Source organism: Hyperoodon ampullatus (genome assembly GCF_949752795.1).
Source record: "Hyperoodon ampullatus genome assembly, chromosome: 7".
Classification (NCBI taxonomy): domain Eukaryota; kingdom Metazoa; phylum Chordata; class Mammalia; order Artiodactyla; family Ziphiidae; genus Hyperoodon; species Hyperoodon ampullatus.
Genome location: NC_136920.1, coordinates 16,644,745 through 16,663,321, shown reverse-complemented (window position 1 = coordinate 16,663,321; position 18,577 = coordinate 16,644,745). Strand labels below are relative to the sequence as shown.

The window sequence follows — 18,577 nt, the reverse complement described above, 5'->3', positions numbered from 1 at the left end:
GGGAGCCCTTGCTTGTGAGTGAACTGCATGTGACGCTGACCATGATACCTGACCACGCATCCAACTCCTGGGTCAGAAATGGTGGAAAGACTGTCCTTGGAGTCCTCACGTTCAGTTAGGGGTCCCCCAAAAGCAAAGTGTTCAATTGCCCCTCGTCTGATGGTATCCTACCCCTTTAAGCCATGTCACTACACTCTGCCCCCAGAGACCCACTGTTGCCAAGGCAGGGGTAAACTGGCTTTTGAGTCACTTGGCAGAGGCCCTGCCAGGAGCCCAACCCAAGTAAACAGCTCTCCGTCTCCTGCTCCCCTGTCTTGTCATTTCCTTGGGTCACTGCCCTTCTATTCTAAATAGTCACCCAGCTTAGAGCTGAGCAGAGCCGGGGGGACAGGCCGCCAGTGCCTTCTGTTTGAGCTACCTGGACGAAGGTCACGGTTGTGCAGGCGGACTGGCTTCCTGGAACTCAGTGCCCGTGTTTGTAACCATTGTCTTGATCCTGCAGCTTTGGCCCGGCTTCCCCAGCCCAAACAAGCAATGAGGAGAAAAAAAGAACAGGCCTGACTGAGGCCATCATAGCCCCCTGATTGCAGTCAGCAGGCAAGCAGCAGACAGCTGGAACTTGACCAGTGCCAAGTGGAATTCTGGCCTGCCCTCCCTGTGACAAACCATTTTAGTTTTTCAATTGTAGTAAAATAATGTAACATAAATTTTACCATCTTAACCTTTAAAGCAAAGCAAAACTGCTTGAAAGAGGAAAGCTGGATCTTTCATAGCCTCCACGTGACTAGGTGGCAGGTGGAAACAGCCAAGGCTCTCAGGCTGAGGGGTGGGTGGGGAGGACCGGAATGGCTGGGAGATTAGGGTTCCAACCCTGGCTGCTGTACAAGGTTGGGACTATCACTTCATTCCTCTGTGAAATGACCATCATTCGGGTTCCCACTGGGCACTCATTCTGTTATGTAGTGTATACGTTACGGTCGGCCCTCGCATCTGTGGGTTCCACACCCGAGAGTTCCCCCAACCTTGGATAGAAAAATATTTGGAAAAAAAAAATTCCAGGAAGTTCCAAAAAGCAAAACTTGAATTTGCTGCATGCTGACAACTATTTACATGGCATTTACATTGTATTAGGTATTATAAGTAATCTAGAAATGATGTAAAGAGAGGATGTGTGTAGGTTATATTGCAAATACTACACCACTTGTTAGAAGGGACTTGAGCATCCTTGGATTTTGGTGTCATGGGGTCGGGTGGCTGGAACCAGTCCCCCACACATAGGGACGACTGTGTGTCTGATCTTCAGAGAGTCTCGGACATGGGACCAGTTACGTGACAATTACCAGTTAGAGCTGGTTGTGAGTGATGGAACTAGGATTCAAACCCTGGTCTCACTCTAAAGCTTGTGCTGTGGTCCACCACAGTCTGCTCTGTCTGGGGGAGAGAGGTCCTGGTTTTAGGATCTAGCACTTGGTGGCCAGTTGGAATGCTATAGGTGCAAAAAGGAAGGTGACTGCTCACACTTCTAAGCCTGGAATATGGTCAGAAAGCTGGCTTCATACCGGCTCACAAGTGAGCAGGATGAGGAAGGGGTCAGATTGACTGGGGAGGGGACTTCCTGAAGCCCTATCTGCTCTTCTTCCGCAGCCATACCACATCTCCCACCCAGTTATGAGCCTCCATGCCCACTTGCTTATCAGCCAGGTGGGCAGTTTTCCATTTTTATTGAAATATAAAAAGTGCAAAGGTGAAATACATGATTGGTGCCAAGGAAGTCACTGTGAATGTGAATACTTGATTCACAGTACAAGTTCCCCCACCCCCAGGTAAAGACCAGTCGGGGGTGGACAGGGGAGAGACCAAATAGATCCACGAGGCTCCCCAGTAAATGGGGCTCTGAGCAACACCTGATACAAAGGAAGGAAGGCAGAAAGCAGAAGCCTGGGCCTGGCCTAGAGACACATGGACTGACAGCAGCCACACCAGGCCTTGGGACTCCTGACATGATAGTGTCCTGGGAAAAGAGCCCAGTGAGGTCAGGCCCAGGCCACACCCGGCTCGCAGATGGGGCAGGACTGGTCAGTAAGGACTGCCACAGTACAGGCTCTGGCCAAGGCTGCAGGAAGGTGGTTCACCAGGAAGGGACAGCTGGAAAGAGGGATATCCATCATCATCAGGGTCCAGGGGGAGGTTGCTAGAACTTACCTGGCAGGGGCCAATCTAATTAGCAAAGTCTCTACCCAGCCCCTCCAGGAGTCCAAAACTGGAGGAAGGAGCCACCCCAGATCCTGAGGCACTGAGTCACCCTGGCCAGAGCAGGGACCAGTGTGACTCCACATCAGACGTGACCAAGGATCTGTCCAAGTAGGAAGGGAGGGGAGGCAAGGCATGGGGGGTGGAGTGGGCGGGGACTGCTTGTCAGTGGTCTGACCAGACGCTAGGAGGCTCTCAGGGGTGAGAGTGGGGTGTCTATTTTGAATGGATGCTGGGACTCAGCCCTGTCATCCAAGCTGCCAGTCCTGGCAGAACCAGGGGGCTAAGACACCCTGGGGGCAGTACCACTTGGGAAAGCCTGACCCAGGATGTGTGGAAGAGAAGGCAGACAGAGGACTCCAGGCTGTCATTCGTTAACTGTGTAAGTGCCAGAAGCTGAGCCACCAGAGGGGAGGACAGGAACAGGGTGCTTGCAACCAGGCCTTCCTTCACCCAGACAGGGAGGAGTCTCAGCAGGGCCAGCCCAGGCCAGCTCAGCCTTTCATTCCCCAGCAGTCAGGAAGGGGAGGACCAGCCCCAGCTACCAGCCCAGCCGGCAGTGATTTTGGCATCTCCAGTTGCCAGGGGAAGAGGCAGGAGAAAGCAGGTAAGCAAGCGGTTGCTGGGGCCAGTCCTCCTGCCTGAAGAGCCAAGGCCAGCTCTGCAGAGCCCGGCAGGAGCCAGGGATCCAAAGAGGCAGTGAGAAGTATAAGGCGAAGAAAAATGTCTTGTGGTTACAGCGAGGCCTCCAGGGCCGGTGAGGTGGGCTGGACAGGAGGGGAGGAGGAGCTGTCCAGTTGGCTGGCTCCAGCTTCTGTCTCCAGGGGGGCTCACAGCCCCTTTCTGGGCAGGAGCCCTGGGCTCCCATAAGGCTGAAGCCAAGAGGAAGAGTCCAAACCGGGGCTATCAGAGAAGGGGGTGGGTGGGGCAGGGGATGGGCTCAGAGCCCCTTGGAGTCAGGGCTGAAACAGCTCCCCTTGATGATCCAGGAGGAACTTGGTGAAGGTATTGATGGGATTAATGGCCTTGAGGGTGATGGCAGCATCCTTGGCCCACAGCAGGTTAGGGCCGAAGACAACAGCCAGGTTAGTGTTGGTCATCTTGTTCTGCTCACAGAAGGCAGAAATCTGTGGAAGGAATCAGGGGGCTGCAGCAGGAAGCCACAGGCACCGCCTCCCACGCCTGGCAACCACGCCCAGGAGCAGCAGCCATGGCAACTCCTCCTCCCTCTCTCCTCCAGGTAAGCGGTAGAGGCCCAGGCCGAGGTCTCACCTGCACCAGGAAGGCAGTGAGGAAACGCAGCACCAGGTAGTTCTCCTCGGGCAGCATCTGGAAGGCCTGCAGCGTCGCCTCCACTCTCTGGCTCTCATCAATGTCTATGAGGAAGGGGGGCCCAGGTCACAGGGGCCCATGGCCGGACTGGTTCGGGAAGCCCTGTCATGAGGCTAGGGGGAAGACCCAACCAGACTTTCCTTGAAGGACAGGCCAAAGCCGCCTGCTTTGAGTCCAGCTGCAACCCCACCCTGCAGAAGCTGGAGAAGGGGGAGAGGGGCACTCACTGAGGAGGCCCACAACGTGGGCGTAGAGGTCAAAGGTGAGCAGGGGCTCAGGAAGCTCCCGGAGGAAGGTCTTGAGAATGACCGCTGGCAGGTGCAACTCATTGTACTGGTTGAAGTCCACAGGCAGCCCTGGGGGTGGGGAGGGGAGGAGCTGGGCCGAGCCTGGAGACCAGCAGCCAATCCAGAGGCCAAGCAGGCCCCACAGCCTGACTTCACCCTTGGCCACAAGCCTCCTCCTCCCACTGGGACAGGGGGCACAGGGTCAGGCCATCTGGGGAGTGGGGCCCCCGAGCACACACCACAGTTATTCCTCGCCTCCGAATGACCCTGAACCCAGGCTCCAGAAGCCTGACCTACGAGAAAGTAGGCCTGGGACAACCAGGCAGGAGTGAGACCCTTGTAATTATACCAAATGCCACAGAAACCTCACACACGCACACACATACACACGTGTGCACGCGCGCGATCTGTACTGGCCCTCTGGGCTTCGACACGTCCCCGGGGCCACTCACCCATGTTGTACTTCTGTTGCACTTCCCGTACAACTTGGGTGTTGGCCGACCTCCGGAAAATCCCCTCAGTGGTGAGAGCTGGGAGACAGTGGGGCCTGGTGAGTCTCAGAGCTCTGGAGCAACGTGCGGACTCCACACCCATTCTGTGTCTTGGGGTCCCAGTCAGGGTCAGTGTGGGTGCTGGTGCACGTTGGGACCTCGCCCAGCCCTGCCCAGCAGCTTCCCGAGGGGAGAGGGCTCCCCAGCACTCACCATGGGCCTGTAGGTAGGCAACGGTCTCCCGCAGCACGAGCGGAATGGGCTCCTGCTCTGGGTTCTTCTCCCGGAGGCTGTGGGCACAACGCAGTGACGGGTCTGCAGCCCTCCTGGTCCCCAGGTGCCAGCCCCACCCACCTTTTGCATACTCACTGCTGCAAGGAGACCCCGAACTGCTGGTTGGGCAGAGGGGGCCGTGGTGGCATGGGCTTGGGGGCTGTCGCAGGGCTCTTCTGGGTGGATTTGAGGAAGTCATCATACCTGGGGAAGCAGCGGGGAGCGTCAGGGCCCCTACCTGGCTCTGCCGTCACTATGACAACTCTTGTTTGTCAGGCACTTTCTGTGCTATCTTACATGGATTACCTCATTCAGTCCTCCCACCAACCCAGCTCTACACAGAAGTGAAGACTTTAAAGAGATTCAGTTACAGAGCTTTTCAGCAACAGATACGGGATCTGGACTTGCTCTCTCTGACCCCATGTGCTGCCCCTTACTCATCACATCTGCTTCCCCTGTGTATCCTGGCACTGTCAAGGCTGCTTCTCCCCTTGGCCAGCACATCCTACCCCCACAAACATGATATATGTGGACAGTGTGCCCGGTGGGCACACACAGCCCCCACCCCAGTCTCACTTGAGCACTTGGCGAGGGATCCCCAGTTGCTCCAGCTTCACATGCTCGCTCAGCTCACTCAGGTAATTCACATAGAAGATCTTCTGACCAAACTTGAAGCTGCCGATGGAAGAAAGGGTATAGGTCCAGGGTAGGCCCGCTTCAGCAGGCCTCCACTTTCTCCTCAGCAGCCCACCCAGATCAGACAGAGGCCTAGCCCCAAAGTGGTCGGTCCCCAGGATGCTTGGCTTCCTCAGGTATCTGCTTCACAGTTCAAGGGGAAGCACAAGAGACGAGTGCCCCGCCCTGGGCCCACTCACCTAATGATGGGCTTGAAGAGGATGAGCAGGGTCTTGATGAACATGGTGGGGTGCACGATGTACAGAGCCTTGATATTCTTCTTGTACCTGCAGAGGCAGAACGGGGAACTCAGGACTGGGCATGGTAGGAGAGGCACAGAGCTAAGCTCTTAACGTACAGTTACTGATTTGATGACTCATAGTAAACCTGCGAGGTAAGTGCCATTGTCGCCCTATTTTATAGATTAGGAAAGCAAGTAAGTAGAGAAACTGGGATTTAAGCCCAGGCCATTCCAACTTGAGACTCTCTGTGTTTAGTTTACCCAGGTAGGGGGGACCCGCCTCCCCCGGCATGGAATACGTTCCTGCCCAAACAGAGGGCAGCCCAGAACCCGGCAGAGCTGCTGGCCCCCGGGCCCTGGAGCTCCTCCGAGGCCCTAACCCACTTGCGGTCAAACTCCCGGTAGGCGTCCCGGAGCCAGCTGAGGGAGGGCTTGTTGTCGCTGGTCAGGCCATGGTGCAGGTAGAGCAGCGTGTAGTCACTCTCCACATACTGGTCCAGGGTGTGCTTCAGGTATCTGTAAGAGACGAGTCCCACTCAGGCCTGCCCTGTATGCAAGTGGGGCCCCACTAAGACAGAACCAGTGCCCCAGGAATCCCCTCCTCCTGCCTTCGCCAGCCCCTCTCCTGCCCTGTCTGTCTTGGCTGTATAATCAGTCACCATGTTGGGGTGGAGGAGGAACGAGGTAGTGGCTGGGCTGGGTGGAGGAATAATAAGAACAACAGCAGCTCTCAGGTCTGAGCACTGACTAGGAGTCAGGAGACCAGGACTCTAACTGGAGCCATCTCACATACCTGCAGTAAAAATGGGAATAACAATTCACTCACAGGATTGCCCCGAGTCAACAGAAATGACGACAGTCACCATTTACCAGTATTCAGCTCTTAGTGTCTACCAAGCACTTTGTATGCAGTATCTCGTGCCTTCCTCATTATAATGGAGGCCAATACAATCCCCTTCTTACGAGCGAGGGCAGTGAGGCTCAGAGAGGTCAAGTGCTTCTCTGAGGTCACACAGCTTGTGGTGGAGACTGGAGGTGAACTAACTCTCCAAGTTTCGCCTTGTTGATCATGGGACAGCTCTGCCTTTTACACTCCCAGTGCTGTCTGTAGAACACTGTGCCCACGAAAGGGGATCAGGGTGGTCAGAGGGTCCCCTCCCCTGCTCCAGTCACTGGATGTTCTGTGGACCAAAGACCCACACCTCAAGTTCCCTAGGCTCACAACACAATACCTACCATCCAACACAAACACACACACGGGTGTTGGGCCCACCTGAGGTGGAGAAGTATGAATTGAGTGAACGTGAATTCCAGAAAGGGAGAGGAGCCCAGTGGAAAACCCTCTCTCTGTTGGCCAACAGCTCCCAGGCCCCAGCAGGAACACCACTCCAGGCTGGGAGGCTGGGCATGCAGGAATGCTAAGGGCTTCCAAGGGGAGGAGGGTAAGGAGGGGAGGAGGGAAAGGAGGGAAGGAGCCTTTTTATTTTTTTAATGATTTGGAAAGCTTACAGTTATTAATTAGAAATCTGATGGTTTTTAAATTTTATGAGTTAATTTATTTTTGGCTGCGTTGGGTCTTCATTTTTGCGCGCTGGCTTTCTCTAGTTGCGGTGAGTGGGGGCTGCTCTTCGTTGCGGTGCGCGGGCTTCTCATTGCGGTGGCTTCTCTTGTTGCGAAGCACGGGCTCTAGGCACACAGGCTTCAGTAGTTGTGGCTCGTGCGCTTTAGTAGTTGTGGCACGTGGGCTCAGTAGTTGTGGCTCACGGCCTCTAAAGTGCAGGCTCAGTAGTTGTGGCGCACAGGCTTAGTTGCTCCGTGGCATGTGAGATCTTCCTGGACCAGGGCTCCAACCCGTGCCCCCTGCATTGGCAGGCGGATTCTTAACCACTGAGCCACCAGGGAAGCCCAGGAAGGAGCCTTGGGAAGTGCCCAAGGATGTGACTAAGTGCCCAGACACAACCCGACCTATCCCAGAGAGGCTAACCTAAACATTGGTCCATGGGTGCCAGCACTGGCGGACATGTGAGGTGTCTTATGCTGGATTTATTATCTTGATTCCCATCATTATCACTATACAGTAATTTACCCCTTACACACATTGAGCACTTTGCAGTTTGAAAACAGCTGTCACATAAAAAGATGGCATTTTGCGACTATAAAATAGCAAGTTAGGGACTTCCCTGGTGGTCTAGCAGTTAAGACTCTGTGCTTCCACTGCAGGGGGTATGGGTTCGATCCCTGGTTGGGGAAATAAGATACCGCATGCCATGCAAAAAATAAATAAAAATAAAAATAAATAAAATAGCAAAAGTTGTAGTGAAAATACACTCATCCTTTGATGAATGTTATGACCTTTTGGAGGTCAATAAAGTGATGTTTATCAGAAGCTATAAAATGTTCATACTCTGACCTGATAAAAATATGTCCAGGAATTTATCCCAAGGAACTAATCAGAGATGAACAGAAATGTTTTTGTAAAAGGCTGCTCATTATAGCCTGTTTTATAATGGGGGGAAAAATGAGCAGCAAAGGAAGTGTCCAAGAACAGAATATTGGTTAAATAAATCACAGGAGATCTATAAATAGAATACTTCACAGGATGTTTCTGCAGACAGAACCAATCTGTGAAGTTGGACGTGAGAACAGTGGTTACCCTTCGGGGTACTGCCTGGAAGAGCAAAGGGAAGTTTGTAGGTGTGGATGACATGGGTGTATTTCGTTTTTGAAAATTCATCAAGTAGTATACATAATGTGTTCACTTTTCTGGATACACATATGTCAATAAAATTTTTTGAAAGGATATCCTTGAAGAATGTTTAATGCTCAGAAGATAAAAACATTATGTAAGATACAAAACTGACTATAGAGTTCTGTATATGTTATAGAAAAAAATGGGAAGTGAATACACTGAAATGTTAACAGTGGTTTTCTCTCTGGGTGGTGGGTTTATGGGAGACTTTGTTTATTGCTGTCTGTATTTTTTCTTAATAGCTATCTACATTTTTGAAATCTGTGATGCTTTACAAATGAATACAATGACATTTCACAGGGCTCAGGAGAGACCTGACTCCAAGCACACAGCTAGTACGAGGCAGAGTTGAAGTTTAACTGGTCTTCTGCATCCAAGCTTCAGGCACTTTCTATTTCAACCCCCCAGATCTGGCTGGACAGCTGGGAAAAGCCAAGTCTGAGATAATCTGACTGAAAACAAGATGACAGGACTGATGCATGATGAAAGCGCCTCCCTGCCCGGCCAGGTGGTGGAGGGGAGATCCCGCTGGGAAGGAGTGGAGGATGGACAGGATGGGTGACAGAGGGCTTCCCGAAGGCAGACAAAGCCCCAGAGTGGGGGCAGCCTCGCTCAGCACGCTATCTCCTGAAAGCTGGGTGCTTTCCCATCCACCTCCTCTGACTTCCTCCCACTCAGCCCATAATCTGGCCAGGAGTCTGTCACCTGCCTTGTCAGATGCTGTGACAATAAACCCAGAAAGGAGGACAGGTGACTCAGCCACCCTCAGGCTGGGCTTCTTGGCCTGTTCCTGGCTGGGCCATGTGACGGGCCTGAAGAAGGCTCTGCCTACCTGCACAGCGGAGGAGCAGTGGGAGGAGGGCTCAGGAGACCAGAGAGAAAGCATTCACACAAAGCTGGAGAGACTCGGGCCTGGCCCTGGCTCACAGGACTGCAGAGCCTCTGCAGTCAGGCCCTCCCCTTCTGTTGCTGTAGCCCCGGACTGTCCCCAATCCCACACCAACCCCTCCACACACACAATCATTCAGGATCCCAAAGAAGCTGGTAAGGGTGGGGCAGACATTTGCAATTGCAGGGAGTGCTTCAAAGGGTCAGGAAAGAAAGGAGTGCAAGATGGAAACTGTACACACACTGAGGACCTCAGGAGGAAGTCAGTTATGGCTCTGCCTCCAGGGATCCCGCAGCTGCTGTGGGCCCAGCACTGGCCTAGTGGCGGCTCAACAATGAACACTTATCAGAACACAGTCTGTCAAACTCCTGCTTTCAATCAGCCTTCGGACTTGCATCAGGAGATTTCTAGACCAAACAGAGCTATTACCTGTATTTAGCTATTAGAACCTGGATAGGTACAGAAGTTGTTGGCACCAGATTTGGCACAAAATAACACTAATTATTCATGTAAATGATGAACAACTGCAACCGCCTCAGAAGCGCACCATATCGTTATCATAATCAGTCCTCACATTTGGACGGTATTTTACTTTTCAAAGCATTTTCAAATGCAGTATCTCACTCCTACGAGGAACAAGGGCTGTATTATTATTCCCCAAGAAGAGTGAAGAAAAAGAGGCTTAAAGAGATGAACACACTTTCCAAGGTCACACAGATGGTTTCCAGGACTAGAAACCAGATCTGACACCTAGCCCAGTGCTCCCAATATCCCTCAGGAGAACAGGGGAGGCCTTGAGGGAGGTGGCTTGGTACCCCCGGGGCAGGAAGGGACAGTAAGGAAAATGGCTCCAGGCCGTGGTGGGGATCTGAGCACGGGTTCCATCACTTCCCCATGGGTACTCACCCCAGGAGCTTGCTATGGTCCAGCTGGTGGCTCGGGGGCATTCGGCAGGCACTAAATACAATGATCTTCCGCCCATACTTGTCATCTCCTAGGTGTGGAGAAAGGTGGAGCACAGTGGGTGAACAATAAGCCAAGAGAAGTCAGGTGAGGATCTGAAAGGGGCCAGGCCTGGAGACTGTACCATTTAGCGTTGGGGCCAGAGTGGCCCATGCGGACAGACCTCTGGGCAGGTGCCTGCACTCAAGGGTGTGTCACTGAAGAAAGAGGGACAGGTGGTCTCAGGGCTACAGAGCTGGGGCACAAAAAAATAACATGACTTCTTAAAAAGTCATGCCTGGTGGAAACAACACAAATGTCCATCAATGGATGGGTAGATGAAGAAAATGTGGTGTATCCATGCAATGGACTATTGGCTATAAAAAGGAATGGAGTACTGATACACGCTTCATTGTGAATGAACCTTGAAAACATGATGCTAAGAAGCTGGACATAAAAGGCTACATATTGTTTGGTTCCATTTATATGAGCTATATAGGTAAATCTGTAACAACAGAAAGCAAATTAGTGGTTATAGGTGCTGGGAGGAAGGGAGAATAGGGATTGATGCTTATGGTTATGGGGGTTGGTATGGGTGAAACTATGGATGAAATGGATGAAATGATGGAACTAGATAGAGGTGGTGGTGGTTCAACATTGTGAATGTACTAAATACCACCAAAGTATACACTTTAAAATGGTTAATTTTTTTTTTTTTTTTTTGGCTGCGTTGGGTCTTTGTTGCTGTGCACGGGCTTTCTCTGGTTGCGGTGAGTGGGGGCTACTCTTCGTTGCGGTGCACGGGCTTCTCATTGCGGTGGCTTCTCTTGTTGCAGAGCATGGGCTCTAGGCGCGCGGGCTTCAGTAGTTGCGGCACACGGGCTCAGTAGTTGTGGCTCGCGGGCTCTAGAGCACAGGCTCAGTAGTTGTGGCGCACGGGCTTAGTTGCTCCGCGGCATGTGGGATCTTCCCAGGCCAGGGCTCGAACCCGTGTCGCCTGCATTGGCTGGCGGATTCTTAACCACTGCGCCACCAGGGAAGCCCCTAAAATGGTTAATTTTATGTTATATAAATTTCACTATAACTAAGAAAACAAAAAAAGTCACACCCACCAAAGCAACTGTTATCTTGCCGTACATCATCTTAAAACTCCACACCTATTCCAGAAGCATCTCTTGTGAGCAGCCTGTATTTGAAAAACTTCTTGAAGCTCCCTTCTCAGAAAGCCTGAGGCCAATGAGGAAATCAGTCTGATTACTTAATAATCACGTCTTGTTCTTGACTAACAACACTTTCTGATTTTACTTCCAGAATTATTTGCCACAGTTGACTGACCTCTGGACATTTCTAAAAATCATTCCTTTCTCATTAAGGATATTCTAAAACACATGGAGTAGAGAGGATTTTGTAACACTTTGGGAAGGTGCTCATTTGAGTGTAATCACTGAGGGATGTCTGTCCAAAACTAGTCACTATTTCATGGTCTGACCATCTGGCTTTGTCATGAAGCTGGGGAGCTCCTGAGACATATGCCACAGCCCCCCAAGGTGAGATGCTCTTCCAGGGTCAGTGTGAACCAGGGACTCTAAGCACAGCTCGATGGGGGCAAGGCCTGGTCCCCACTCCCCCATGTCCCAGGGCCCTTCCTTTTATCTTTACCCTCACACCTCTCCAGAGTCATTCTTGCCTAATCCCCACTGCTTCAGAGGCCAATAAAAAGACCCCTTACACAGCCCACACAGTCTGTCCTCCTACCTCTGAGGATTCAGGGATTCCCCCAACAACTTGCTGAGTGTCTTCTCCATGTTAAATAAACCATGATCTTGATGATCCTTCTTGGTCAGTGAGTGACTTAACCCAGGACTCAGTGCTTTTCCAAAGTGGTTGCCAAGGCTCTGACCCTTTTCTCAAGGGCTGGGGCAAGACTCAGTGGAGGGGCTGAGGAATGCTTCTGGAATGTGGGCAGCACGGCCCCAGTCCCTGCTGGTGGCCCAGCCTGGTGCTCTGGCCTGAGCTATTGCCTGACTCCCAGCAGTCTCCCACTGCATCCAGCCTCTGGATCAACCCCTCCAATGATCCCATCTCCACCCAGAACACTGCCTAGTCTCTGCTGGCCCTAGCCAAACGTCCTAGCCAGGACCCTCCAAGAATTTCCTGGGTCAGGGTCTGAGGCCTGGCCCACCAAGCCCAGAGAGAGGCTCCATTCTCCTTTCTAAACTGCCCCAGCTTCTAGCCTTGGAGAATTAGAAACATCTACCTGCCCTTGACTCTCCTGCCTTGACTCTTTTCTTCCTGAACCCCACCCCAAGCTGTATAAAAGCCCCGTAGAAAGGCTCACTTTGAGGCTTGGCCCCACCAACCGCCTCTGAAGGCTCACACCATGCACACCTTCAGCCCAGTCCGCAGCAGGTGGCTTTAGCCTCTGTCTCTCATGCCAGACAGACTTCCTCTAGGCAATTCTGCTCCCTTCCTCTAGGCTAACTCCTCTGAATCCTTAAGACTCATCCCAGGCATAATCTCCCAGAAGCCTGTGTCCCCTCCTCCTCCCTGCAGGCAGGTTAGCTGTCCCTTTTCATAGCTCCCAGCATGAACCATCACCCGTCTCTGTCACAACACTTTGACTCTCCTGTATAACTATTTATGTGTCTGTCTCCTCTAGTGGCTGTGAGCAGCTCAAAGACAGGGACTGTCTTGTCCATCTTTAAATGTCCAGATGGTCCAGAGCCCAGCAATGTGGCAGGTATTCAATAAACGCTGGTAGCCTGTCACAGGTCGGCATTACACGGTATGCACGGTTCTATTTCTGAGTTTGCTCACAATGTTATCTGGGATATGAAACTGCTTTGGGCAGTTTCCCAAAGCCTGGGGCAGAATTTCTCCAGACTTAACAAGCAGAGAACCCTCTGCAGGCATGTCTGAGGAGGAGTTGGTGCAGCTCCATCCAGCAGCAGGTCTATTTTGAAAGACCAGGTGTCACCTGTTCCCCTCCACACCCTGGACCAGATCCTGAGGCGCTGAGTTCCTTCCAGGCCAGTTGGGGGTGGCTCTGCGGCCTGCTCTGATTCACTTCCCATAGGCTTTGACAGAAGAAAGAGCAGACTGGCAGTGGGTAGGGATGAAGGGTTAGACTGCCCAGGCCACCCTCGTGGACAATCTGGAGCTTCAGAAACCCCTGGACCTTCTATTATGAGCCTGTGGGGTGGGGGGACATCATCTGTCTACTCCCCTCTAAGCAGAGGAAACGCCAGGGTATAGCAGGAAATGCTGGGAGGAGCATGGAGGATTCTAAAAGATTCTCTTCATCACTGCCCTGCCCTCCAACAGTAAGGCAGCCCTCACTGGCCGGCAGATTTGAGGACTTAGGCAGAGCAGAAAGTCTGAGCTCACAAGGCTCTGGTATTTAAAGAGCTGGTAACTGGTTAAGCAGGCAATTGAGGTGAGAGGCCAGAGGCCTGTAGTTCCACCGCTCACCTGCCCCAGCAACTTGTAAATGGGAAATTGGGTTCTCAACCAGGTTTCCATCAATGGGCATCCACCAGTGTCATGATGTTATATAAAAAATATTACAAGCACATGCACGTGTTTTCTGGGGAAGAGGTCCACACCTTTCATATTTTCAAGGAGGACTCTTGACCAGTTTCAAGAACCGCTTCCCTGGACTGTACGCTCCTCGAAGGAGGGAATGTGCATTTTTCCTCAATGAATCCTCAATGCTGGGGACTCCCTGGTGGTCCAGTGGTTAAGAATCCACCTTCCAATGCAGGGGATGCGGGTTCGATCCCTGGTCGGGGAACTAAGATCCCACATGCCACTGGGCAACTAAGCCCACACGCCACAACTACTGAGCTCGTGCACCTCAACTAGAGAGCCTGCATGCCACAAACTACACAGCCCACGTGCTCTGGAGCCCATGCGCCACAACTAGAGAGAAGCCCACGCGCCTCAATGAAAGATCCCGCGTGCTTCAAATAAGACCTGACGCAGGCATAAATAAATATTAAAAAAAAAAAATCCTCACTGCTGAGTACTGGACTTGTTCCCAAAGTAGGTGTTTTATAAATGCATGCCAAGTAAAGTCAGGATGGGGATGGGGGACAAAGGAGGGGGCTCAGAGAGGGACTGGATGGCAAGACTCCCAGACCAGCAAAGAACGAGACATGGGCAACCCCAGGGCTTAGCCCGTCCTCTCCTCCCTGGAGTGGAGTCCCATTGCCCAAGTCCTTGAGTGGCTCGGGCATTTGCCAGCAGGCAGGGTAACGGCTCCTACAAGAAGCATGTGTAAAAAGGTCTGGGAGTCCCCTCCTCGTCTCAGAAGATTCAAATAGATTTACCCTGGAAACTGAAGGGAAAGAAGGAGCTGGCAGCACTGGTGGCTCCAGAGCACTGAGGGAGAGGGCTCAAAAAGGAGGCACAGCGTTTGTGGAAAAAGCACCGGGAAAAGACCAGCCGCCAGGGAATGAAGCCTCTGCATTCCCAAGATACGCATCAGGAACTTCCCAGGGGAACCTGGGTATTAATCAGCAACAGAGCAGCTCCTCCAGCAGGCGTTCTGGGACCCGCCAGACCAGCACACTCCCGCGACCTGAGAGCAGGCCAACCAAGGAGATGGGAGGTGGGGGGCTGGGGCACATTGGTTAAAATGTGAAATTGTCAGGAATACTGCAAGCCAGCTGACATCATCGTTGGTGGCTAGAAATCTGCTATTTGTAGTTAGAAATTGCACATGTTACAAATAATAGCCTTTTCTTTTTTTTCTTTCTGGAGGGCCAACTATTAAACCTTTACCAGCACACCACTGGAAAGAACCCACGTGGACCAGTCAGGTTTGACCATGGAGCATGACAGCTACTGCCAGCAAGGAGAACAGAGGCTACAGAGGAGTTGGGGACATAACGCACCCTCCCTTCCAACGTGGGCTCTTTCTCTGGTTTCCAAGGCCAGGAAACTGGCCTCCCAGGAAGTCACCATAGCCTCATTAAACAACTCTTGCTCTGGCAGTGCCATTCCAAACTCTTCTCAGCAGTCAGAGAGGCACACACATGGGGGACACCCTACCAGAGGGGCCCTGAGCCAGCACTCGGGCCCGGCCATTGCTTACAGCCAGCCCCACGACCCCCATGGACAAGGGCCCCCCTTCCCTGGAGCTCCTTTCCCTTTGGGCTCTGGATGTGTGGGCTCCCCACACAGTCCCCACCCTGTCAAATCTCCCATAAATCCCCTGCTATTTCCAGCTCCCAAGTACTGCCAGCTCCCAGCTCCCAGCTCCCCGGAGTGGGGCTGCAATTAAGCTGGCTCCACCTGGCCTCCACCAAGAGCCCTTCTTGATCCACAGCCCAGAGAGGCCAAGCACAGACAGCCAGGAACACACCTACCTGGCTGGGCCCCCTCAGGCTCATCGCACCCTGGAGAGACAGAAACATGTTGCAGCTCTGCTTGCAGGGGTCACCTGGTGGGGATGGGGGCAGTCTTCCCTGCTCTGCCTTGTGACTTGGCCACATAGCCAGGAGGATGTCAGCTGAGAGACTCCTTCACATCAGACATCCCCATGCCCCAGTCAGGTCCGTCTCTAGGAGTGAGGAAAGTTCTGAGCCTTCAGGTGACTCTCCTGTACTCAGGGCAGGACCAGGCCAAAAAAGAGCTCTCAGCCTTGCTTTTGTAGGGGTGACAGAGGCCATAGCCAAGTCCTCCAATCCAGACCAGGGCAGGCATCAGGAACACAGATGCCAAGGAAACACCTTCACATTAGGAACAATCCTCTCAACTGCCCCATCCCTCCCTGAGCCCAGCATTCAGGAGAGACGGAGCTCCCTGCTGCTTCCCTATGGCCGGATGCCTCCAGGGCCCCCTCAGCCAGCACCACTCAGGGCTCCAGGGGCCACAAGCTACCTGGCTCCCCCTGCCCACCCCAATGCCTCGGGGCAGGGCCATGCTGCCATCCTTGCTTACAGCTGAAGAAAAGACAAAGGATCCTACAATTCCAATTTCTTCTTCTGGCACTAGGACCCTATAGGCAGAAACCAGGTCATCAACATCTCTGCTACCTCCCTTGCTCCTGGAGGCTTCTGGGTCCTGCATTATGAACAGGAGGGCGGGAGCTCACTGAGGCCAAGACCCAGGGGGGCTCCACGCTCATTCTTAGCAGGGTAGCACATCTGCGGGGAACCTGATGCTCCAGAAGTCATGTGGCTCCTAACTTCTGGAAGGAGGGTCTGCCATTCCAGACTTCCTTGGAGGTAGGGTTTCCCCGGAGGGACTGGCACCTCCCTGCTCCCCAATAACTGATGGGGAAGAAAAGCTGACCTGAGGGCAAAGGGAAGGGAGATGAATGAATGCTTATTGAGGGCCAACTATGTTCTGGCTGTGGGCTAGGCCCTGATATACGTTCACGATTGTCATCCTCTCAGCAACCCTGTGAGGAAGAAATGAGCTCACACTGCAGAGCTGGAAATCAAACCCAGGGCTTTCACAGTGCCTCCCACACGCCATCTGCCAGTGGAGATGATGAGGTCACAGGTCAGGATGTGGTTGCAGGTGAACCGACCAAGTGGCCATCACAATCAAGTCTGTATTTTTAATGAATGATACATGGAGCCTCAATAGCCCCAGGGTCAGGGGTCAGGCCGGCCCCTCCCCTGCAGCCCCTTCCCCTAAGGCAGGAGGGCTTGGCTTCCTTAAGCCAGGGATGCAGACTGTGAGGGAAAAAGTGCAAGGCCGGGTGTGCTCACCTGCCACCTCCACAATCTGGTGCCGGGCAATGTCGTAGTAAGGGTCATCCCACTTCAGGTGTGTGACAGGTTCCGGGGAGCTGCTTTTGGAGTCATCTGAGGAACACAGCAAAGTCAGGGGGTCATCTGGGGGTCTGGCACAATTTTCTCCCTGAGATTCATGCTCTTTGGCCCTCCTCCCAGTAAGGCTTGTGCTCCCAGCCCCACCCTGGGGCTGGTCTGTTTGCCCGCATCCTGTCCTCCTGGGGTCTTCCTTCCACAGGAAGGGGGTCTCCCCTTCTAAGGCGCTTATGGCTGCTGAGATCCAGCCGTACCCACCTGACTTGGGAAAGTCAGGCATTTCGTCTGAGGGCCAGTTCTTCTCATCAATGGAGGCGAGCTTCAGCTGGTTCAGAGACTGGCTGGTGTCATCCAAAGTCAGGTCATCCTGCAGCTCTGAGAGTGGGTCCATGGCCAAGCCTCTGCCCCACAGCTTCACGCTGCAGAACCTGAAGAGAACCCTGGGGGACAGGAGGGAGTTGGCAGGTCAGTGACACACTCTTTTCACCCATAACTTCTATAGCAAGCCCTCCTGTTCCCCACTTTCCTCCTCCAAGCTCCCTTGTCCCTGTTCCTCAACATTCCTCATCCTTGCCAAGAGCTCCATGTAGCTCCTCCTGGCTTTCCTGGCTCCACAGTTTTCTGGCATGTTGCCAGAAAAGGCAGCTGGGGCATAGGATGGCACAGCTCAGTGCCTGCCTTCAGGCCCTCCAGCTGGATAAGGAAGAGCTGTGCCAGGCCCTGCACTGCCCACCACCCAGCTGGTTCAGTCGAGCAGTCCCAACTGCAGAGGTTCAAGGGCCATGCCCCTCTCCTCCAGGGTCATAGAGCACAGAAGCTTCCCAGGCCCCAGCAGTGATGGGGAAGAGAGATTGCAAGAATCTAAGGAGCACAGGGCTGCTCCAAACCCCTGCCTGAAAAAGGTCAGCTGTGGCCCTGGCTACTCCATCCGTCACTCCTGGCCCAGGGAAGAGGAGGTGGCCAGAGACCATAAGACCTAAAAATAAAGGCCATGGGGCTTCCCTGGTGGCGCAGTGGTTGAGAGTCCGCCTGCCGATGCAGGGGACACGGGATCGTGCCCCGGTCCGGGAAGATCCCACATGCCGCGGAGCGGCTGGGCCCGTGAGCCACGGCCGCTGAGCCTGAGCGTCCGGAGCCTGTGCTCCGCAAAGGGAGAGGCCACAACAGTGAGAGGCCCGCGTACCGGGGAAAAAAAAAAAAGGCGATGGCCAAGGGGCCCAGCTGGGTTTGCCCCAGGACAGGAATGAGGAGCAGGAAAGGGAACCTTCCTGCCAGTCACTGTGACAATCTGCAGGCTCCTGGAGGCTCCCAAGCCCAATCTACTCTGGGGGGAGCTCCTGACACTAGTTTCAAGGTGGGAAAGATCAACAGACCACCTTAAGGACTGGGGGGTACAGGTGGGTAAGGAGGAAGCCCATGACACCCAGAGTCCAGAGAGCCAGGAGGTGGAAAATAGAACAACAGCTGTTGCATGCGGGGAGGGAGAGGAGCCAACTCTGCAACTGGGTTTGCCCAGGTCTGGGGTGTGGCCTCATGGATGTGGCTGAGTGCAGCCTGGAGGAGGCACCTTCTGCCCTCAGCCCTAACCTGAAGCCAATCCCTCTCCCTTCACAAGCTCACCATATGTGTGAGGGCGGGAGTTTCAATTCAACCCACTCGTCCA

At 53.3% G+C, this 18,577-nt stretch overlaps 1 protein-coding gene across 1 annotated transcript; it reads right to left on the bottom strand.

Moving 5' to 3' along the window:
* Positions 1-1,706: 1,706 nt before the first annotated feature.
* On the bottom strand, positions 1,707-17,305 carry ARHGAP1 (Rho GTPase activating protein 1; the record flags this gene model as incomplete). Its single annotated transcript, XM_079709513.1, has 12 exons — positions 1,707-3,377; positions 3,523-3,626; positions 3,810-3,938; positions 4,322-4,399; positions 4,574-4,650; positions 4,730-4,837; positions 5,210-5,308; positions 5,509-5,595; positions 5,934-6,065; positions 10,094-10,181; positions 16,855-16,950; positions 17,173-17,305. 12 exons carry the CDS (start codon positions 17,303-17,305, stop codon positions 3,207-3,209), a joined length of 1,302 nt encoding a protein of 433 aa, XP_079565639.1. The 3' UTR covers positions 1,707-3,206.
* Positions 17,306-18,577: the final 1,272 nt, after the last annotated feature.